The sequence below is a fragment of the Orycteropus afer genome, unplaced genomic scaffold (assembly GCF_000298275.1).
Source record: "Orycteropus afer afer isolate SDZICR_OR568_19922 unplaced genomic scaffold, OryAfe1.0 scaffold00256, whole genome shotgun sequence".
Taxonomy (NCBI): domain Eukaryota; kingdom Metazoa; phylum Chordata; class Mammalia; order Tubulidentata; family Orycteropodidae; genus Orycteropus; species Orycteropus afer.
Window position 1 is genome coordinate 3,690,719 of NW_006921843.1, and position 24,245 is coordinate 3,714,963.

At 45.9% G+C, this 24,245-nt stretch overlaps 1 protein-coding gene across 1 annotated transcript in view; it reads right to left on the bottom strand.

Annotated features, from left to right (window-relative positions):
• Positions 1-4,253: 4,253 nt before the first annotated feature.
• KLF13 (Kruppel like factor 13) overlaps positions 4,254-24,245 on the bottom strand; it is a 51,040-nt gene continuing 31,048 nt past the window's right edge. Inside the window, exon 2 of the mRNA XM_007949895.1 lies at positions 4,254-4,543. Within this exon, the coding sequence (XP_007948086.1) occupies positions 4,254-4,543 (290 nt within the window). The remainder of the gene's footprint in view (positions 4,544-24,245) is intronic.

Consider the following 24,245-nt stretch of genomic DNA (forward strand, 5'->3'; position numbering starts at 1 on the left):
CCAAGTGACTTTCTAAATTTTATTATTTTTTTTAAATCAGTGACACCCATCAGAATTCAGAACTAGTTAACATTATAAACACAGCTAAAACCAAAGGTACTCTTAGACCCTGCTTTCCCATAGGTGGCCTCCTGCTCATGGAGAACATGAGGTCCCTCATGAGCACCTGCTGCTGGCAAGCAAGAAGGCTGGACTGTGCAGTGGGCTGAATGGCAGAAGCTGTGAACAGGACCGTGGTTCTGCCATGTTCACTCAGGCCACGAGAAGTCACCACTCTCTCTGTGCGAGTGGACTGTGGCTGCTGAGGCCTGCTGCCCCCTCTACTTGGACCTGATTGCCCTTTACCAGTCTGTGCTATGACCCAAGGCCTGGGGCCCTGGTGCTGTTGATGTTGTCCTTGGAGACTGAACAAAGCAGTACATAGGGAATACTCCATCTGTCCGCTGAGAATACACCTGCCTGGATGAATGGCCAGGGATATAGGGGGAAAGGTCTGCAGCTTAAGATGCCATGACAAGCAGGGGGTATGGAGGTGTGGGTAGGGCATCCAGGACCATGTTGCCCTGTTTCCACAGACTACTCAGCAGAAGAGGCCTACATGCCTGTTTTCTGGTTTTCCTGTATGGCTGTAGGATTTTGTAGGCATTTGGGGAGCCAAAACTGTTCCCCTGATATGGCTGATGTAAAGAGAGGCTTTCTTGTCTGGGCCATGAGCTGAACACCAGCCCCTTGATGGCTGCATCCAGGACCACTTTAGAGGCCTTTTTTGGAATGGAACTCTCACTTTGCTCAAGCAGCCTCTGCTTTGAGACCTCAGCTCCCTGGCCTGCTACAACTGAAATCTGTGCCAAAATGATGTGAGGGTTCACTTTTATTCCTAGAGGTCCTATGGTTCCTCAAGCCCACTAAAACCAGTAAGAATGGCCATAACCCATAAAATGAAAGACCCTGAAATAGACCTGGGCTGGGAAAAACATTCTACATCTTAGAAGAAATTGCAAGCTCTGTCAGGAGGGCCTCCTTGCATAACTGCTTTCCAGCAGAGGCCTGAGTTAAGTTTGGCTACCTGAGACTCCCCTTCAGATACACACATCCAAGATGGAGACGTGCTAGGGAGAGTCCATTTGGACTTAACCCGGGAATCTCAGACTTTTTCCACCCTTTGAGTGAGATGAAATTTAAGTCCCAGATGATTTCGGAAGGGCCAGACTAGAGCCCCAGGCTGAGTGGCCCTGTATTCCCAGCACCAATTCCCTCCAGGTGCCTAAAGTCTGAGGTTACTCCACCCATCCTCAGCCCATCTACCGGGTTAGGCCACTGCAGAAGGGACTGCACCCTCCATTTAAGGAGAGCCACTTTTGGGAATGAAGATATTCATTTGCCAAAAATAGCCCATGCCTGCATCTTTCTGTTTTAAGGCAACTTACCCTCCTATCTATCCGACAGCCAGCCTTGGGTCACTGAGAGGAGAAATTAAGTGCTCTCTTTGGAAACAGCAAATGCTCCCTTTCCCTAGCCCCCCCCCCCCACCTACCCCAAAATCAAAAACTAGCTATTTTCTTTTTTAATTTCAAAATGACTGGGTTTAAGTCCTTTGCCCCTCCCTATACATAGACAGGTAGCGTGGTGCCTAAGGCATCTGACTGCTAACCAGATGGCTGGTAGTTCAAACCCACTAGCCACTCCTTGGAAAGAAGGTTGGGCAATCTACTTCCATAGTGATACCGCCTCGGAAACCCAAGGAGGGGTCATTATGAGTCGGGCCTGACTCAATGGCACATAAAAACAACAACAACACACATAGAGGTGGTGGTTCAGAATCTCCTCCTGGAGAGGGCCTGCTGCTTCCTAGACACCTCCCCCTCCCTTTGGAGACTCATGGACAGTGATCGCACCAAAGGACTTTGGAATAAAATTCCTGAACCTGGAATGTGAATTCCTGAGACATGAAATGTATTAAGAGAGTGGTGTTCTCTGCCTCACAGGGGAACAACCTTGGGAAGGGCAACTGAGGGCCCTTCTGGGGCTTGCTTTGGAACTGGGTACAAAGATCTCTGCACCCCTGGCATCTAGCACTCTCCTTTGCCAAGGTCTCTCAAGCACACCCAACTCTCTCTCCTTGGTGGGGTGTATGCAGGGCTGTCACTCACTCTGCATCTCACCCCTCCCTTACCCACTCCCCCAAAAGCAGCAGGAACAATGCTACTGCCTGACTCACTACCTATGGTCCGCTCAGAGCCACCACCATGTTACAGCCAATCCTCGTTCATACACATGCAGAGTTAGAAACAGGCACCCTCACTACACACAGGGTACTATCCACACTGCAGCAAGCCCAAAACAGCTGCCAGGAGCTGTGGGCCTTGGCTGTGCTTATGGTTTTTGGGGTTTTCTCTGTACTACAATCATCATATGCTGTGGGAGGAATAGTGGGGAAGCAGGACAGCTACAGCCAAGGCACTCTGGGCCTAGCAAGCCCATTTGATGGCCTAAGGGCTCTCCTTCCTCATCAAAATGAATAGAGGTCTCTGCAAAGTACCCTAAATCTGCCCAACACCCACCCCTGAACACACACACACACACACACTCACACTGTCCTGGGGACATGGACTTATAGGCCCCCACATAGGAGAATGGGTGGGAAGGTGCCTCTGGGAAGCAGTACTGAGAGGCTTGTGTCTAGCTTTTTTGCAGAGGGAAGAGCTTGAAGCCCAGGGCCTCCAGTCACAGGTGGCCTAGGTCAGGGCTCTGCAGAACTGTCCCCAACTGGCTTTCTCCTCCACCTCAGTGAAAACCTGTGAGGGGCACTCAAGTTGTAATTTGTTTCAGGCCTGGAGAAGCAGATGGGGAGGAAGGAGAGTCCAGGGGACACCAAGTTGGTTAAGTCTGACCTAGGGACCTTGTAGGTCTAAGAAAAGCGCTTCCCACAACCTTCCATCTGGTATTCCCTGGGGAGGAAAACAATGTCCTTTCTCAGACAGTATTTTCCTGGCATCCACTTCACCACCACAGAAAGGTTCCAGGTCACAATGCTCCAGTCTCTGGCCACATAACAGTGTCTGCAGAGTAACAAGCATGTGTGTGTGCCATCCACACATAGCCCCATGTGAAGTGGGGCTTCACATGGGGTCTCAGCCTCAGCCACAGACAGATAGGCCTCAGCAGTGAGGCCAGCCTGAAAGGTGGAACTGGATGAAGCAGTAATACATGTTTTTAGAAGACCAGATTCCCAGGTTGTGTTTTCCAGAAGAGTATCGTAGGAGCGGAAGGCCCTTGTCTTCTGTGGGAATCACTCCCCCATGCCCTGTGAGTCCTAGATGCAGTGGGGTGGGTGTGGCCTGGGCTGCATCACCTCAGCAGTGGGTGGTACCCTACAGGACTTCAGTATCTGCTTCCAGTTCTCTGAGAGGCCGAAGAGAGGGCTCCAGGAAGGCAGGGGTCCTGGAGGTAGAAGGGATGGATTTTGCAGAGGAAGATGCCTCTGCAGCCCCCCAGGTGAGTGTCCCTTTTGCCTGTTGTGGCTTAAGGCATCCCTCTGAGGTGTCATTTCCTCAGAACTATCTGCGTCCTGATCTCGACTGGGCCTCTGGCTGGGACAGGGTTTGGAGGCTGGATGAGAAGAGGGGTTGCAGGCTGCCACACAGAAATCAGCCATGGAAGCACAGATAGATGCTCTGGAATGATGGGGCAGCTAACCTGCAGGACAGACACCCAACTCCAGCTGGCATGGTCTGTCTGCTGTCCCCAGTGTGTTCCTGAACCCAACAGAAACCTCCGGAGTGCAAATCTATTTACAGAGTAAGGCGGCAGGAAGGGTGTCTGTCGTCACTGACCTGTGAAACATGTCCATCCCTGAGAAAGGGGGTTCAACACCGCTGAATTTCAACCTCACGGGTAGTCCTATTGTGCAATCTGTGTGTGATGTTTTTTTTGAATTTTTTGTTTTTCTACAAACTTACTTTGACACCTGAGGAGAAGAAAATTTTTGTTGTTGTTGACTTTTCATAAAGTTCTCTCTCTCTTCTTTTTTATTACAAAAGGAAAAAACAAGGAATCACAAAAGGAAGTACGAGCATCTACTCATGGCTGTAGCATGGGGAGGGTCACTCAGACTTGGGGCAGCCGAGATCTCTGGCAGCTCAGAAATGGAAAGCCCAGCTGGCAGGACTGAGCTACTGTAGGATCCAAACTTGGAGCCGGGCAGCAGGCTCTGCCAAATGGTGTCACTGGGCAATCCACACAGCCATGGGACCTCAGGGTGAACTGGCTGGGCTAATAGTGGGGCTGCTGGCATCAGAGCGGCTGTAGTCGCTGACAGAGCCGGTCCGCGAGCCTCCGCCACGTCTCTGTAGCATGCCTGGGTGGAAGTTGGCATGGCGCCGTGCATGCTTCGTCAGGTGGTCGCTGCGCATGAAGCGCTTCTCACATATGGGGCAGCTGAACTTCTTCTCACCTGTGTGCGTGCGAAAGTGCCGGGCCAGCTCATCAGAGCGTGCAAACTTCTTGTTGCAGTCCTGCCAGCTGCAGGCAAAGGGTCTCTCACCTGTGGGCAGAACAGGAGACAGAGCAGTGTCAGTTTTGGGCACCAGACTCATCCCCTCCCCCTGGGCAGGGCCTATCCCCAGGAAAGGGCCCAGGCTCCAAAGCCTTCTCCTCAACCTGGACACTCCAAACTCCTATAGCACCCCTCTATTCTGTGCCTGCCCACCCTCACCCCAGGGAACTGGATCTGACACATTAGTAAGGAAACCACACCTTAGAGTTTGAAAGGCAGATTTTTGGACAGGTTAGGGCCAGAGGCCCCTTGTAGTAGGAACTCAAGTCTACTGCAAAGAATGCCACCCAATCTGTCTGTGTAAGGAACCAAACTGTCCCTGCCATGGGAGAGTGTATGGTGCTGGGCTCTAAGAATGAGAGTCTGCAGGGAAATCCATTCACCCCATGCTGGCCCTACACTGCTGATGCTCTAGAGCCCAGCATCTCTGTGGAGATAAGGCATCAGAGCCAAGAGACCACACTGCCTGAAGGGACTCCTGCAGGGTAGGCCTAAGTAGATTTCCCAAATCCCTTCTGCCCACCTGCTCTCCCCCTCACTGGTAGCCTTTTCTGACCCCATCCTCAGTCCCTTCATTTGTAAAATGAGGGCTTAGACAGGGTGATTTACAGGCCCCGAGATTCTTTTAGTTAGCCAGGACTCCTCACAAGGCAAACAAACAAACAGCCAACAAAGCAGGAAGAGTCACCAGGAAAGCAGAGATTGCAATAGACTCCTGGATACCAAGCTTGGTGACAAAGTTGGCTGCCCAGAATACCCCATGAGTGGTCAACATGAGGCATGGGAGGAGGCATGGCATGGCAGGGGTAGGAAGTAAGTGAAGGTCTGCAACCAGTCAGGATCCCATCCCTTTACCCATCACACTGCTGAGTGAAAGATAAGGCAGAAGTAACCAAGGTTAACTCAGAACCACAAAAATGACACCAATCACTCAGGGAGAATGAGTGGGGGTTCTGTCCCCCTCCATATGGCCTTCTGGCATTGCAGGACAATCACAGACACCTTTCAACACTATTGTCTCCCTCTCCCACATAGGCCCTAAAGCTGACTGCCAGTCCTTGAGACAGGCCCACTTATCCCCAGAGAAGAACACGTACACCAACCCCCCAAAATAAGTCCATGAACCTCAAATATGTAAACAGACATCCAAGGATGTCTGGCCAGCCAAGGAAGACTAGCAGCACCAAACAGAAAGGTCAAGATTAACTAAACAACTGACTCTAGAGGAAAAAGAGGCAGGCCAGAAAACAGAAGAAAATATTAACATAAAATTTCTAACTAGTATTCTCAGAGGAATGTAAGAAAAAAATATTATGTACAAGGCAAACAGATCATAAAAAGTTAAGTGCAGAGAACAAAGAATAGTGACTAGAAATTGAAAACATAGTTGTCCAACTTGAAATATACTCAAGGAAATAGCACAGTAAAGTAGAACAAAAAACAGTTCTAGAAAATATTTGAATGCCGCAGTGTTCTCTGTCTCCTAGTAATGCTGAAGCTGTGTGTGGTATGTGGTTGTATTTGTTCTTATTGCTTCATGGTTTTTTGGAAAGTGTGTAGAGAAGATTCACAATTAGGTAGGTGATAAAACTTAAGAAGCACAGGGAATTAATACAGGAGGATCAACATCTAAACTGACAAGAGGCGTCAAGCAAGAGAATAGAAAAAATGAAGGATAAGAAATTATTAAAGAAATAAGAGAAGGTTATCTGTCAGAGTACAAAGAAAGAAAGGAAGGAAAGGAGGGAAGGAGGGAGGGATGGGGGAGAGAGACTCATATAGAAAGGGTTGACAGTGTTGGGTAAGTGAGCAAAAATCTGTGTGTGATAATTTCCACAATGGTAGAACACTACATAAAAAGTAAAGATCCCAAAACTTAATAGAGAGAGGGGTGAAAACAAATCACAACCCATGAAGGAATAAGGCTGGGACAGACACTACATTTTTCTTTGAGTAACCCTGGATGCTAGAAGACAAGGGAATGGCCTCCAAAGTCTTTCTCTCATATAACTTCAGTCAAAATGAGAAAAAAGCAAGAAACCATGAGAGTCAGTGAAGAGTGAAAGGAGGTCTCAAGACAATAGTAAGGCAACAATTCTGAGGGTAAATGGAGCAGAAGCCCAGGCTCAAAGTGGGGTAGCTCCAAGGAGAAAGTGTGAATCTCATGCACCAGAGAATATGATCAAGAGGCTGGTTAGATTTCAAGACCAAGTGAAGGCACATAGAAACAAGGACAAAAGGCAATTAGAAACTCCAGGAAAATTGTAAGACATTGAAGAAAATTGTGGTCCAAACTGGAAGCAAATTAAAATGCCCCATGATTATGAGAGTTCTGAGTCAAGCACTGTTTTAAGGGACTTGTGTATATTATTTAGCCTTCCCAACCTATGAGGTGGCAGAGGGGATTGTCATCCTAGGACAAGACATAGATGTATGGAAGAACACCAAGGACTGCTGGCAGTCACCAGAAGCTAGGAAAGGCGTATAGAACAGATTGTCCCTGAAAGCCTCCAGAAATGGAGAATAAATTCCTGTTGTTTTAAGCCACCCCATTTATGGCAATTTGGTACATCAGCCCTAGGAAACTAATACAGTGCTTATCTTCACACTGGAGTCCCTGTGACATTTATGAGTCTTCAAAGTGCACCTGACCCAAGCTAAGTATTTTCAATCACCTCATATGTATGTGAAAGCTGAACAATGGATAACGAAGACTGAGGAAGAATTGATATATTTGAATTACAGTGTTGGTGAAAAATACTGAACACATCATGGACTGCCAGAAGAATGAAGATTGAACACATCTGTCTTGGATGAAGCACTGCAAGAATGCTCCTTAGAAACGAAGATGATGAGACTTCATCTCACGTACTTTGGGCATGCTATCAGGAGGGACCTGTCCTTGGAGAAAGGCATCATGCCTGGTAAAGTAGAGGGTCTGAAAGAGAGGAAGATCCTCTATGAGACTGACTGACAGAGTGGCTGTTAACAATTGGCTCAAACAGAGTAACCACTGTGAAGATGGTGCAGGACCAGCCAATGTTTTGTTCTGTTGTACACAGAGTTGCTAAGAGTCAGAACAGACTGACTGGCATTAGAAACAACAGGCACACTCAGTACCTGACACTGACTGGTACATTCTAAGCACTTACTCCCTGTATCAGCTTTTATTGTTACTGTTACTGACAATCCACATCAACTGGGTATTCTTAGATCCAGGTCTGGGGAAGGGGTGGCACAATAACAACCAACCCAAATTCAGACATACCCTTTCTTCTAAAAGCCCAGGCCATTGTTTAGGGCTTTATCCTTTTCAAGCCCTTATTGCCCCCAATCCCAGGAGGTACTTGAGCTGGGTATAATTATAAACATCAAGTGCCATCAAGTTATTACAGACAGGTCAACCAATAGGCCAAGAACTGTAACATTTGTCAGGATAGGCTATTGGTGCCAGGCAGCCTAGAGGAGCAGGAAAGCCTGGCATTGCCTGGCTGACACATAGCTCTTGGCCACTGTGGGCATCAGCAGTTACATGCTTCTTATTGGGCACATACCCCAGCCTGGCTCTCAGAGAACACGGTTGTGGTGGTTATGTTGTGCGTCAACTTGGCTGGGCCTGGTTGAATGGCTGGGCAGCTGGTGGTAGTTATTCCCTGTGATGAGACTGGCAATCAAGTCCATGGTGGGATCTACCACAAGCAGCTGAGTAGCTGCCTTTGGGATGTAGACTGCTTCCTGTATATAAGGAGAAGCTTTGAAAATGGTCTCTAGCCTATGGCATGCTTGGACCCTGCATGTAGCCGTGTCGTTGCTCAGCAGCCTGCTATGCTCTGCCGACCTTGGGACTTACAATGGACTTAAGTTAATGGCCTGCCGTGTGGATTGGTAACCTCAGGACTGTGCCTTTTTACTTGTCAACCTTGGGGTTTCTCAGCCTCAGCAGCCAGCAGCTGTCTGAGTGAATAAATGCCTCTAGCTCCAGTGGGCCAGGAGTAGAAGGCAGAGCTGGACCCCAAGGTTGAGGGGCTTTCACCCAACCCCTAGAGCCTGGCACTTTGAACTTGGACTTAAAGCCTCCAAATTTAAGAATAAACTTCTGTTTGTTATGGCCATCCCATTTGTGGTATATTCTTGTCAGAGCGGCACTAGGGAACCAGAACAACGGTCATGACCCAGCAAACATGGTGCCCCCTGCTCCATCCTCTCTCAGCCCCGTTGCAGGAGGGCGTTGGGGAGAACATTTGGAAGTTATAATTCATGCTGGCAAGGACCAGTACAGGGCTGGCTGGGATGGCCTTTGAGGGGTAACAGGGATCAGTTTTAAGAATCGAGAATGGCGGGGGAACAGAGGACAGTGGATTTCAGGACAGCACTTTTCCAACTGTTAGTGAGGATCCCCAAAAGTTTTGGTTTATGTGGCTTATATGTGTTGATATTTATTATATTAGACAGTAAAACTGAAAAAAATTTAAATATAAGCATACATTCTAGTAATTCAGATAGATGATGTCATCACACAGCATATAGTCTCTGGAATATTCCATTGTACCCTTTTGAGAGAATAAAGGACAATTGTTATGAAAATAGGTTAACGGCCTCCTGAAAGGGTCTCAGGTACCTATAGGTTGTGCCCAGAGCTAGGTGAGCAAATGCAGAGTGTCCCCAGAGCACGGTGGAGGAGCCAGCAAGGCCAGGTCCCTCAGGCCTTGCTGGTTGGTACCAAGAGTCAGCCTACCTTACATTCTAAGGCAACAGGAAGCCACTGACTAAATAAACTTGGAGTTTCCTTCTGGTGGGCATGTACCACGGAGACTGTAATAGTATGAAAGGGCTACACAAAGAGAGTGCTCAGTCTAGCTCAGAAGGAGCAATGGATCCCAGGAGGAGCTTGGAGTTCCTAATCCAGAGACTATAGGTCGCAAGCAATCCTTTCCCCATATACCTTTTCCTAAGTTTAGCAGGCTTTATATGTCTGTGGTGGTACGCAGGGCAGGGGCAATAGGGAAGGGCCTTGTGTGGCAGAGGCTGGGGTCTGGCCTTGTGGGATGATGGGTGTGCAGGGGGGCGCTTGGGAAGTTAGTGAGAGGGAAGAGAATTCTGATGGCACAGAGAGCTGGGGCTATGGGAAGGTTTGGGTTACTGTGGGGGGTTAGGGGGTCCAGAAGCTAGGCTATGGGTGGGTCAGGAGGAAGCAGGGCTTCCAGAGTATAGGGATGGAGCAGGGGGGTGTTGGTGGCCCCAGGTCATAAGGTGAGATGCCATGCATGGGCAAGAAGGTGGTGCATCAGCAGTGAGATGTGGCAGGTCTGGGGCCTGGGGGATGGGGATGCCAGACCATGCAGCACAGAGCAGGGTGGTGGTGGGAACAGGCAGTGGTAGTAGGGTGTTGGGCTATGGGGCAGAAGGAGGTGCTCGTTGGTGGGGCATGGCACATAGGACAGGACACAGGGTCCCAGGCTATGGAGGTGGGTCTGAGGTGGGGCACTGTGTGACAGGTGACAGGCATGAGTTACATAAATGTTCCCTTATGCTGACTCAAGCCAAACCAGCAGCACTGCTAGCTGAGATTTCATTTTATCAGTGAAACTGTGTCCCACTCATGCCCAAGCTTCAGACCAGCAGGGACAGAGTGTTCCCTCAGAAAGGCTGTGAACCCATCAGCCAGGAGAAGCCGGGGCTCTTCTTCCGCCAAGCCCCCAACTTAGCCCCACCTGGCCCTCTACTTCTTTTTGGCAGCAGTACCTGCAAGTGGGTTGGCTGACAGCTGCCTCATGCCAGCTCAAACCCCGGGCTCACACTTGGGCCGTGGTGAGAAACCTGTTTCTCAGGGGCTCCGGCTGCTCTGGCCTCCTGTTCAAAGGTCACACTCCTCCTTCCCAGCCTTGGCTAAACTGCTGGCCCCATGAGGTGAGTGGACCCCTCCCTGTTCCAACAGCACCTCCACACAGCACAACTGTGGTGTTTCTTGCCTTGCAGCTCCATGGTTTGCAAACCCATTAAGACTTGTGGGCAGCCTTGGGTAGAGGATGAGGTGAGAGGGAATGGGGAGTGAGGTGTCATTTTTCACTACTGTCTTCTCAGTGTCCAGCCCAAACCCAGGCCAGTGATGTGTCTGATGGTGCCAGCAGGCAGGGGTCTCCTCTTCCAGAGGGCAGTACCCACCAGCTCACGTCTGCCTGCTGGGGCTCCTCAACTGGGGCAGGGTGCAGCAGCCCTGCAGACTCTGGGGAGGCCTATTTGTGCTCCCTCTGTGGAAAAGAGAAGGGAACAGGCTGGAGGGAGCTGGGGAGGAGAGGAAAGGTATCTGACCAGGAAGGGGCATCCCTGGAGAGGAAGGCCAGTGGATCTAGCAGCTGAGCAGAGCTGACCAGGATCACACGATCAAAATGCTGTGGGTACAAAGAATCGACACAAAGGTAACGGGAGGGCAGGTCTTGTCAGAGGGAGGCACAGGCAGAGGTCTCCAAAGACAAAAAGCCCTCCCCTCCCCAGCATGCTGTCATTCAACATTGGCCAATGTTTGGGGTCATTTCCAGCTCCCAACCTCAAGGCTACAGGGAGCCTGCTGGTCCTCCATCTGTGGGACAGCTTGGCATAGGGCCAACCATGCAGCTGAGTGGCCGGCAGAGCCACTGCTGCCTCCAAGGGCACTCAGGCAGAGGGCTGGGGCAGCAGGAAGATCTATCTGTACTCTGTGGAGGGAGTGACTTTTCTTAATTCCTTAGGATGCCATTCAGCTGCAATTCTGTTCACTGAAAATTTCTATTGTTCATAAATCCACTAGGAGCTGACACACAGGTGAACCATCTCCTAGAAAGTCTAGGCTGGACGATCTTACTCATCCATTCCACAGGTAAGAAAACTGAGGCCCAGGAGCAGAGGCCTATCACTCATCTGGCTGGCGGCAGAGCCAGAACACTCATACTTGGGGAACCCTCTCATCCTAGGAATTAATTCTCAAAGGGGTCCCTGATTCCTGCCACTAGAGCAGCAGTACAATGGTTAGCATCCACTCCCCATCCACCCTCCTGCTCCACCACTTGTTTGTTGATAACCGCAGCAGGTTAGCAAACTTTTTGACCTCAGGGGTTATAGTTTTATCTGTTCTCACAGTTACTGGGAGGATTAAATGAGAAAAGGTATAACGCTTACACGACATGCCCTGCTCTCACCCATGGGCTATGGAAACAACCTGGCTACATGTTCAAACCCAACACCAGGCAGTGTAGTCCTGTTTCCTAAGACTACATGCTGCCAGCCCCTGCCCTTGCCCTGCCCTGCCTCCAGGAGTCTGGTATAGTGCTACTTCTTTGAGACAGGACAACTGTATCACACACTCTTACACATGCACGCACATGTTGTAGCTGGTTGGTGGACCAGAGAAGCAGAGCCTGGTGGAGGGCACAGTTAAGCAAGCAAACCTTTTGCCTGCAAATGTGCATGTGTGTTTCTACATGGCTCAAATTCCAATGTATTTTTCTAACCAGGTATTTTCAACTGTTTTACTTTGTAATAACTTGATTCCCAGATAATACTACTAAACATTTTGATCAAAGATTCCATAGAAGAATCCTGATCAAAGGGGGGAAATGCAGAACAGAATTTCAACTTCTCATGGACTCTAGACTTTGGAGCCATGGAGGGTGGAAGAACCTCCCTGAAAACATTGTCCTGAGATAATCTTTAAACCTTAAACTAAAATATTCCCTGAAGTCGTCTTAAAACCAAACAATAATCAGTAAAAAAAAAAAGAAAGAAAAGAAAAGAAAGAAGGTTTGTTTAGAGCATTATGCTCTTTTAAGAACTATCTGTATGATATCAAATCAGCAACAGCAATGTGGAAGATTAGATAGGAACCTTGTTGTTGTTAGGTGCCACTGAGTTGGTTTCAACTCATAGTGACCCCATCTAAATGAAACACTGCCCAGTCACAGGAAACTTAGGAGGCAGGGAGTTTATGTTAATAGAGGAGGAACAACTTAGAAAAGGAGAGTGAGAATAGTTGTACAACTTGAAGAATGTAATCAATGTGATTGAATTGGACATGTAAAACTGTTGAATTACCATATGGTTTGATGTATATATTCTCAACAACAAAAAAATAAATTTAAGGCGAAAAAAAAGGTAACTCAGTCCTAAAATTTAGATGGAAAAATAGCCAGAAAACTATGAAATAGATTGATGCAGGGTGATAGTAAATATATGGTCATGTGAACTGATAACTGGACAATGGAACAGGAAGTCCAGAGTTAGATCCCCCAGACAATAGGAATTTTGTAGAGGATAAAGGTAATACCATTAACCCCTACTGGTAGGGAGTGCTCAGCAGAATACTTATTAGAATTTGTGTTAGAACAAGCAGGTGGCATCTGAAAAGGTAAGCAGGTCAATACTTCAAACCTTACATTAGCATAAATTCTAAATGAACCAAAGATTTAAACGTAGAAAATGAAACCACAGATGTTCTAGGAGAAAGCATGAGAAAATTCCTTTATAATCATAGGTCTTTTCTATGAATCAGAGTCTAAAAGCCTCTTTTAAGTGTGACAGAAAATTTGGAAATGGATAGTAGTAATGGATGCACAACATAATGAATGTAATTTGTATCAATGAATTGCATGTGTAAAAACTGTTGGAATGGCATCTATTTTGTTACATATACATTTATCATACACACACAAAGTCCAGAAGCCATAAAAGAAAAGACTGATACATGTATAACTACAGAAAAATAAAATGTTTCTGTATGGCCTAAGTCACTACATAGGCAAATGCCCAAATGAGGGGAAAATATACACAGCTCATATAACAAAGAGTGACTTTCCAATATAGAAAGTAAAAGAAAAAAAGCGACAGCCAACAGAACTGTGCTCCACAGGGTGCTCAATGACAGATACTTTGGAAGCAGATCACTAGATCTTTCGTTTCAGGCGCCTCTGGGTAGACTCAAATTGCCAATCTTTCAAATAGCAGCCAAGTGTGTTAACCCTTTTTTTATTGTATGAATGCACTCATTTGATTCTACTAACCCTAAGACACAGAAAGATGCAGATACTAAACCCATCTCAGGGATGTAGGAGGGTTGGGGTTTGAGAAAGTTTAATGACCTCACCAAGTTACACACTCCAAGTGATGGGCCTCTAAGTCTGAATTTCACTGAGAAGAAAGACATTCTCCCCTCCTCCTCCGTGGAATATGTACAGAGGTGGCTGGGCCATTCAGGTCCCAGGAAGGGAAAGCTGAAGAGAAACCAAGAAATCAATGAAGCCAGTGCCCTCTCAGAAACATCATTCTGCCAAGTGTTCCACCCCTGTCTCCAGGGAAGGCACAGTAGCCACCCCCACCACCCTAAATCCCTAATCAGGCTGCATCTGGGCATCCTCCATGAGGATCCACAGGGCACGTTGGCAGCTACAGGCTCCTCCTCAGCTCAAGACCAAGAGGCCCTGCCTGGGTCCCAGCAGGTGTGGGAAAGGCTGTGTAATGTGTAAGGCCAAGCAACCACTTGGCCTTCTCCAGGGGCTTGAGGCAGGCTCCATGCATGGTGTCCTCAGAAAAGAGTCTGAAAAACAATCAGCTTCTCAGAGCTGGCTTCATAAAGCAAATAAATCAGAATAAAAAGTACATGTCACTTTGACCATGGGCCTAAAATGCTTTTTTTTTGGTTTTTGAGGGAGTGGGGGCAAAAAAAAAGCCCAGACACTGACATATCTTTTCCAGAACTGTTCTTAGATGACTTCCAATTAGGAAAGTGTGCCAAGACTGAGGCCTCTCCTTCAGCAGCCCAGATGAGCTTACCCAGCCAGGTGCTCTATCTGACCTAGGCCTATTGGATCAACACACACCAGTTTTACTGATGACTTCTGGTAAAACCACTTCCTCAAACCCTGTGAGCCTCAAGCCCTGCCCCATAGTCCTTCCCACTGGTGCTCCCATAAATCTCTGAATTCTACCCAGGTACTGTAGTCCTACACAAGCACTGGAAAAAGGCAGGCAAAAGATCACAAGAGGGCTGCTGTCTTGTCTGCCCAGCCCTTATGGCTATGTCCTCTCCTCACTGAAGAAATCCACTGTGTACTGCTGTGTGAAACAGGAGCTGGTTCTGACTATGGCAGTTGGGGGCATTTCCATATTCTCAGGAGAGTGGCCACACTCTGTACTAACCCCTCTATGACCCCTAGAGAGTGAACCAGCCCGGGACCCCCAGAGCCAGAGCATCCCCTTCTACAGTATCTTTGTGGCAGATTCCATGGCCCAAGATGACCTGGCTCTGCCTGATGGTAAGGGAGGGCTGGCAAAAGCTGGAACCAGCCACCTGGGGCAGGAACCTGACCCTATTTCCTGCCTCATTCACCTACGACGCTGTGGTAATGGTATGGGGGCACCATGCTCCCTTTTGTCTGCCCTGCCTCTTGCAAAGTCAGTGGACCCAGACTTCATCTGTTTGGGGGGGTGAGCAGGGTAGATAAGGAGAAGGTACCACATAGTCTGACTTGCCCTGGAGCTGCCGCCTGGCTGTCTCTCCATTAGTATTCTTACAAACCACAGACAGCCCCCCCTTTAATAACAGTCTCATTCACATTGTGCAACTGAGAACATAGACTCCCAAAGGGCGTGGGCCCCAAACATGAAATGCACACACTCCGAGACTATAATCACAGGAAGGAAACACAGGAAGAACCCAAGCACACTCTCTAGTGTTTCTCTCTGGAAGACAGGATTCCTACGTGACTGTCCTATCTGCATCTCTGTATTTTTCAACAGAATTTGCTTCTTGCAGTCAGAAAGAATGCAATACCATCATATTACAAAACAGAACAGTCCCACTCACATCTCCAGAGTCTCCAAGACCCAGTCCCTCTGGCCTCTGATGAGAGACTGGTGGTAATTTACATATATTGCACACAGACCTTGAAAGGCCAAGATAATCCTGGGCCAGGAATTCCATAATGGTGTTTCCCCTTGCAGTGCAGCGAATTACTTAATACGGCTCTTCTAGCCATGGTCTTTCTGACTCCTACCAGATGACTGGGTGGGATTATGCAAATGAGGTGTTTGGATAGCTTGCTAATGATGTAATTAATGTACATGGTATCTTTGTGGGGATGGGACCATGGAAATAAGGTATATGGAACCCCAATGTGGAGATTGGTCAGTTTTGCCATCTCACTAGGCTTAAAATGAACCCTCCTAAAGGTAGAAGGGGGATCTCACTACCAGCAAGGTAGGAGTGGAGCACGTCCTTGGATCCAATATCCTGGCGGTTCAAACCCACCAGCCACTCCTTGGAAGGAAGATGGGGCAATCTACTTCTGTAGCGATACTGCCTCGGAAACCCAAGGAGGGGTCGCTATGAGTCGGGGCCGACTCGACAGCACGTAACAACAACAACAACAATAGGTGTATAATGGTATTTTATTGTTTTAGATTGTGATTCCCTTATGACAAATGATATTGAACATTCAAGAGTTCTTTATACATCCTGCACACAATTACCTTTACTTTTGACTCAATTATTTTTTTACCAAGTTGGTAAATTGCAAGTTTAATAACTACTGCAATTTCAAAGAATTGCAAAGTTTTGAGATTATCTGCTACATTATAATGTTATATGAAAATATATATGATTTCTACTGTGACAATGACAGGTACTGCTAGCTAATACTATGATTTGCTGTCTATATTCATAACTGAAAAAATGATAGATCTCAGTTGGAATTTAGTGAAAATAAAAATGTAAATTTTTGCCCCTTCAAGAGGAAGAAAAACTTCCTGGTCCTGAGCTGCTGTGTACTTGGAAAGGCCACCTCTGAGATGGCCTAACACTACAGGGGGACTCATGCGAGTTTAACCCGGGGAACAAACATTCTTATTCCTTAGTTCAGTGGTCAAATCACTAAGGGCCTCAGAAGGGAAGCCAGGAGCATTTCCCCAGAGCTAAGTGGGAGTGACTTGTGTCAAACACCCCCCCACACACACCTTTGCAATCTTGAAAGTGAGCATCCCCTTGCTTCTGGGAGCCAGCTTGCTGTGAATGTGAACTAACACTCTTTGGTAGGTGTCTGTAATGTGACTGCTGCCCACAGAGACCTGGCAGTGCTGACAGCCCAGCAATGGCATTTCAATCAGCTTTTTCAGAGATTTTCTGAAACATTCACTAAGGAGAGGCAAGAACATGAGTTTGAAATTTAAAATTAAAGATACAAATTTACCAACTTGGTAAAAAAATAATTGAGTCAAAAGTAAAGGTAATTGTGTGCAGGATGTATAAAGAACTCTTGAATGTTCAATATCATTTGTCATAAGGGAATCACAATCTAAAACAATAAAATACCATTATACACCTATTGTTGTTGTTGTTGTTATGTGCCGTCAAGTCAAACCCGACTCATAGCGACCCCTCCTTGGGTTTCCGAGGCAGTATCACTATGGAAGTAGGATTGCCCGACCTTCCTTCCGAGGAGTGGCTGGTGGGTTTGAACCGCCAGCCGTCTGGTTAGCAGGCAAGTGTCTTAGCCACTATGCTACCAGAGCTCCCATACACCTATTAGAACAGCTAAAATCCAAAACACTAGCAATGTCAAATGCCACTGCCACAAGAGAAACTCTCATTCACTGCTGGTGGGAATGCAAAATGGTATGTACAACTTTGGAAGATAATACTCCTAGGTATTTTCCCAAATGAGATAGAAACATGCACAAGCATATTTATAGCAGCTTTTGTCATAATCATCAACACTAGAAGCAACCAAGATATCCTTCTACAGGTGAATGGACAGATAAATTGAGGTACTTCTATACAATTGAATACTAAACAGTGATAAAAACAAAGGAGCGATCAATTAACACAAGTGTGACATGGATGAATCTTAAATGCATTGAGTTAAAACAGCTAGACTACAAAGGCTGCATATTGTTAAGACTCCACTCATGTAACATACTGGAAAAGGCAGAAAAGAGATCTGAGTTGTCAGGGGCTGAGGGATTAGGGAGTAGTTGACTATAAGGGTAATTTTTAGGGTGATGGAACTGTTTTGTCTGGTCTGGGGCGATAGATACAAGACAAGGTACTAATCAAAACTCACAGAACTACTGTGCATCACAAAGGGTGAACTTTAGCTCATGGAAAACAACAAATGTACCAGGAGGTTGAAAGGCCAACTGTATAACCTAATGCCTCTGAAGGGGGTGGAGAAAAAAAGGTGCCGACTTCAGTAATGGTGCAAATTGTGCAATAGTGTTTTGATTGGAAATTATGAGACTAAAGACAAAGGAACTGTAAACAAACACTGTACGTATTAACAATTCTGAAACTGCTTTGTCTATACATATCCACTTTACTTGTACCCTGGGGCTGAACAAAGAAGTAAATACCCAAGTGTTACAGATATGCAAGGAGAGAGGCCAGAATGAACACTGGTGCTGAATTAGAACCTGAGACTTCACTATAAATTCACATTTACCTTAATATAGAAAGAGAAACAGATACAGAAAGGAGTCTCAATGATTCAAATAGTTAAGTGCTTACCAGCTAGAAGTTTGTGGGTTCAAAACTATACAGAGGTACCTTGGAAGACAGACGTGTGATCTCTTTCCAAAAGATCACAGCTTACGGGCAGTTCTATTCTGCATACATGGAGTCACCATGAGTTAGAATTATCTTGATAGCAACTAACAATAACAATGACAAATATAGAATTACAGACGGTCTGCATATACATGGATTAGTAGACACACACATGTTCCTTAGCTCTGTCTACTGAGAGGGCCTGAAAAGCAAAGGTTCATATCCCACACCCTGATCTTGATTTCTAAATATCATTCTTTCAATAAAAGGGACCAGTGTTCCTTGGAAAAAGGGGTGATTCCAGGACTTGGCAGAGAAAACACAACAGGATCCTGTTGCACCTTGTAGTGCCAGAAAGAAAGAAAGTGAAAAAAAAAGATGGGAGCACGTGAAAGGAACATAGGAGCTAGCTAGCCTGAAAGTACTCCCAATGGTGAGAGCTGGAATGATGTGGGCAACAATAACAGTAATAATTTATGTGGATGTCATTATCCCATGGATATGATGTGATGGGAACAGCACTTTATGTCTGTGGTATTCTTCCCAAAAAGTCATAATCCCAGCGTAACAATGAGAAAAGTATCAGACAAACACAAACTGAGGGACAGTCTACAAAATCCCTGAGAAGTACCTTCAAAATTATCAAAATTATAAAAGCAAGGAAAGTTTGAGTAAATGCCACAGCAAGAAGAGACTTGACTGTGGTTCATATAGCTATAGAAAAATCTGTTTCACTCCCACTTTGCTATCACCACAGTGGGAAGGTTGGGCAATCTACTTCTGTAGTGATACTACCTTGGAAACCCAAAGAGGGGTCGCTATGGGTCGGGTCCGACTCCACGGCACATAACAAAAACAACACAGTGATATACAGTGACTGTGTAGGTTACTTCAGACTAAATAAGTCTATACTTCTCAGATAGTGAAAATGGATAATACAGCATTCACTGTTGAGGAAAAATGTGAGCCACTGGGGAGAGTAAGAGATTTCTTCAAATGCTTTAGAAGCATGAACTCACTGCTGGTCAATTACCTTCTCGATGATTCCCTTCCTTGAGAAACACACAGGGAGCTGCTTAGCAACTATGGCATCAGGAGCTAAGTGCCTACTAGCCCAGCAACCCTGCACCCTGTCTTCCTTGCCAAAAGAATGCGACTTTACTATGCAGCAACAATGCACCAGGTAAAAATGCTTTTCTTCTCAACTCCCTTACAGCTAGACTCGCTTTGTTAACAAACTCTGACCAATGACTTCTGCAGAAGCCACCAAGTGGGGCTTCCAAACACTATCATTTTCCTGGCTGCCTTTTACTCATCCCTTTCCTTCTTCCTGTGCAGAATGATCCAATGCTACAGAAGCAGCAGCTGTCATGCAACCAGGGAGTGACAAGCTTAGATAAAATCCACATGCTAACAATAGCTGAAGAAAAAAAGCATGAACCTCAGCTTTCTGGTAGCATCACAGAGCCACTGCCCTAGCCCTGGATCATCCACCGTGGGGGTTGTTATCTGAGAAAAATAAACCTACCAACCTCAGGTTTAGCAGAGACTGTGTTAGCACACCCTCTACTCTCCTTGCATCAGTGTCTTCTTGTGATTCTCAGTTGCTCTGAGAATGTAGCACTGTATGACCTTGGCTGCAATTCCCAGGTAAACTACCCAAGAGAAAAAGGATGGCAGCTGCTGTCTGGGGACCGGACGGCTCAGGCAGTGATTGGGGGGTGAGGGGTTTGCGTGGGAATGAGAATCTCAGGCAGATGAAGGAAGGGTCTTCTCTGCGTTCACCACTTGCCTTGGTTATCATTTTACCCACTCATCCTCTCCCCAAACCTCCCCACCTTGGTGCCCTTCATGGGTAAAGGCTAGCAAGAGGACAAACAAACAGGAAACTTGGTTAAAGATGGCAAATCAATTATAGGCTTCAATACCTTCCCTTCCCCAGGCTCCTCTAAAACAAAAGATAGGAAAGGGAAAAGAGAAAGGGAAGAAGCATAGCAACAAGAATTTGGAAGCTGGGGATTACAACACTGGCACAGAAAGTGAAGACACAATCCACATTACCCTGTGAAATGTGCTCCAATCCCAAAGACTCTGGAAGCTCTCAGAAGGGAGGTCAGCAGGTGGAAAAGAAGGGCCAACTTATGTTATAGAAGCAGTGGACTTTAGATCTTCTCTCAGTGCAGATGCCTGACTGCCCTTCCTATACCTACAGAGGCCAGAGGTTTACTATCTGAAAGGCCACTGGGCCATTACAGGACTCAAATAGAGGAACTTCTTGGACCAAGGGCTTGAGTAACAGTTCACTTACTCAATCTTGTGATCCTCAGCCCTCTACTGCAATAAACTCTCCAAATACTGCAGCCTGGACTATACCCATGGCAGGAGCTAGAAAATTATTCTCTGGGAAGGCATCAGCCCAAGAAGGCACACTTGAAGGAAAAGGCCCAGGAGCCCACAGTCAATAAGCCCACTCATCTGCCCATAACCCCATCAGCTCTCAGCCTTCTCTTCAGCTGTATAGACATCTGAGAAAAGCCTCTGGCCCAGGAAAGAAAAAGGCAGATCACAAGAAGCAAAGGCCATGCAGGGAGAAGAAGAACCTTCTAAAGATTTACTACTAATATCCCCAGAGATAAGCTATTGCATCCGTGAAGCAAGAACTGATGAAAATGTCTTGGGTCAAATAGTGATGATGGTTGCCCAGCACTGTGTATATTTAAAAAAGGTAATACTGCAGGCAAAATATAATGACAAAAATTGTTTTGAATAATAAAAATAACAAAATGATCTTTTAAGAAAGACAACGTAGAAACCCGAGTTTGAAATTAAAGATCTAGCAGAAAAAAAAATAAAACACAGAAATGAAATTTCAATAAAAGGTTAGAAAACAACATTGAAAAATTCTTGGAGAAAACTGAACAACGACAACAAAAAATCAGTTAAGAAAATGTAAGGGCAAGGTTGTGGAGAGATTGGGACTCTCATACACTGCTGGTGGGACTGTAAAATGGTACAACCATTGTGGAAAGCAGTATGGCGATTCCTTCAAAAGTTGGAAATACAAATACCATTTGACCCAGCCATCCCATTACTAGGTATATACCCTAAAGAAGTGAGAGCCATAACAAGAACAGATATATGCACGCCGATGTTCATCGCAGCACTATTTACAATAGCCAAAACTTGGAAACAACCTAGATGTCCAACAACTGAGGAATGGATAACCAAACTTTGGTACATTCACACAATGGAATACTATGCAACGCTAAAGAATAATGTAGAATCTGCAAAACACCACATAACGTGGATGAACTTGGAGGACATTATGCTGAGCGAAATAAGTCAGTCACAAAAGGACAAATATTGTATTAGTCCGTTATTGTAAAAGTTAAGGAAAGGTTTATATATTGGAGGACATTTTCTTCGTTGGTTACCAGGGGTGGGAGGGAAGGGGAGGGAATGCTGTTAGATAGATAGAGATAAATATTGATTTGGGTGAAAAGAAGGGCAATGTACCAAATGTGAGTGACCAATATGGCGGCATTGAGGATGAGAAAGACATAGAGAGTTACATGGGCAGTACAAACAACAAATATGAACCCCTTTACATACACAATACTGAGTTGTCAGTGAAAGCAAACATGGGTATAGTGACGGATAGATGGCTGAACAAGCTAAACAATTAGGTATGTCTAAATGGAGAGTGTATCCAAGATCATATACAGGGTTGGCAGACAATGGGCCTATAAGTTCATGTGAATGATCAGAATTCCCAGGTGTATAGTAGAGCTGACAAGGGGCAAGGTTATGGTCATTACTTGGTCACAGCCAGCTACCCAGAGGGACCGAGTAGTTGATCCTGCGGGCTTGGGACCATAGTCGCAGTGGACATCAAGCTCAATTGGCATAACATACTATAAAAAACATTGTTCCACCTACTACTTTGGCGAGTAGCAACTGGGACCTTAAAAGCTAGGAAGCTGCCATCTAGATGCAACAACGGGTCTCTCCTCGTCAAGAAGAAAGAAGAAAACCAAAATTAATGGAAACAATCAGTCCTAGTGACTGGTACACCATCCGATCTGCAACCTATACAACTATGAGACCAGAAGAACTAGATGGTGCCCAGCTACCACTGCCATCCACTTGGAAGGGATGTAGGAGATCCTGCATAAAGAGGGAGAACAATGTGGTACAAAACTCAAAATCATTTGGAGGCCAAAAAAAAAAAGAAGGTGGGGACCAGGTTTGCTGGTCCAATGGAGCCTGGTGTAACCACTGAGACTATGGCCCCTAGCTGCCCTTCAGGTCTGGAATTGAACCCACAACTGTGGTTTCCAGCCAAACAAAGTACAGGCATGTGAGTTAAACATTTACCTCAAGTAGACACATGCCCTGGAGAGAACAATCATGGGAGAAGGAAGGGCTGCTTATGCACAGGGAGATAGCTCAGGGTGCAGAAGAGTATGAAGGGATGGACACTGGGAGGAGGTAACTATGGGGAGGAAGTGGGAGGGGAGCTGCTGCATTGTAAATTTTGGTCAATGACATGAGACAAAGTATATGTGAACTGCTGTATGAAAAGTGAATTTACTCTGTAAATCTTCACCCAAATCCTACTAAAAAAAAAAAAAAAAGAAAGAAAATGTAAGGATCAGTTCCAATAGTACAAGGAACCCTGGAGAATCTTAAGAAAATAGAATGTGAGGTCATCATCAAGGAAAGTATGCAAGAACATTTCTCAGAAGCCCAGGCATGAGCTGCCACAGTGAATGGGCCCACAGGTGCCAGGGCCTTACACAAAAACAGAACCCCAGCACAAAGACATGAATCCCCCAGGAAAAGAGCATGTTATGGACACACCATCAGAAACCAGAATGGTTCCTGCCTTCTCAACAGCCCCACTAGAGTCAGAAGTCTGTGGGACGATGCCTTCAAAATCCCTGAGAAAAAAACATTCTCACCTATTACATGACACACAGCCAAACTATGAATTAAGTGTTAGAAAACTATTGAGACATTCCCAGACATGTACGTCGCCAAAAAAAGGGCTTCCTGTACACCCTTGGCAAGGCAGCTATATGGACTCAAGAAAATAGGGCCCAAACCTCAGGAGTGCACAGAGAAGGGGCCCATACAATGGCAACTGAGTACAAGCCCATCAGACAATGAGTGCAGGCAGGTGGTCAGAGGTCCAGGAGAGAAGATGCCCAGAGGACCAAATGGCTAGGGGTTAGAGTGGTATGGGGATGAGTGAGCGATAACAGCACTGAGAAAACCAAGCAAATAAGAAACAACTAAGGAAAAGGAACACATATGATGCACGGGCCACCTGGAACTGCTGTTTACCTATCTGTGATCATCTAGATATAGGCAGTCCCCGGATTACGAACGAGTAGTCCCGTACCTAATTCTGTCTTTAAGTCGAATTTGTATAAGTCTGAACAGTTAGGTATGGTTTGTATGTAACATCAGTTAGTGAAATACCTGTCTTAGTATCTAGTATACTTTTCTATGAATAAAAGAAATTTTTTTAAAGAAGCATTTCCAGTAAAGCAAAAACATCTTCAATATTACAATACAGTAATAATAAATAATGATAATGTTTTGATGTGTGTCACAAAGTAGGGTCCATTTGTCATTATGAACCATTGTATGTACCTCAAATTTTTCTTAATAGCTTTCATGGGGGTTGGGTTGTAACTATGGATTATACTTAAGTCCTATGTTTGTAACCCAAGAACTGCCTTGTTGAATGGTGACCTAATCCAAAATATATCATATTGGGAGGTGGGAAGGATGCATTCAGATAATGGTGGAGGTGAGGGCTAAATTTTTAGCTGACATTGTGGGCGGTCAATGGATCTAGAAGAGGCTCAGTGAACATGAAGGTAAATACCAAAAGAAATACCTTCTGCAGTGGAGTGGGAAGGGGAGAAAGGGAGGGTGAAGAAAGGATCTGTGTATCATAATGAAATGTTCAGGACTATCCTTGGATCCCTAGGTGGTACAAGGATAACCCACTTGTTCACCAAAAGGCTGGAAGTTTGAGTCTACCAGAAGCTCCTCAGAAGAATGGACTGGCAATCTACTTGTGAAAAATCAGCAATTAAAAACTCTATG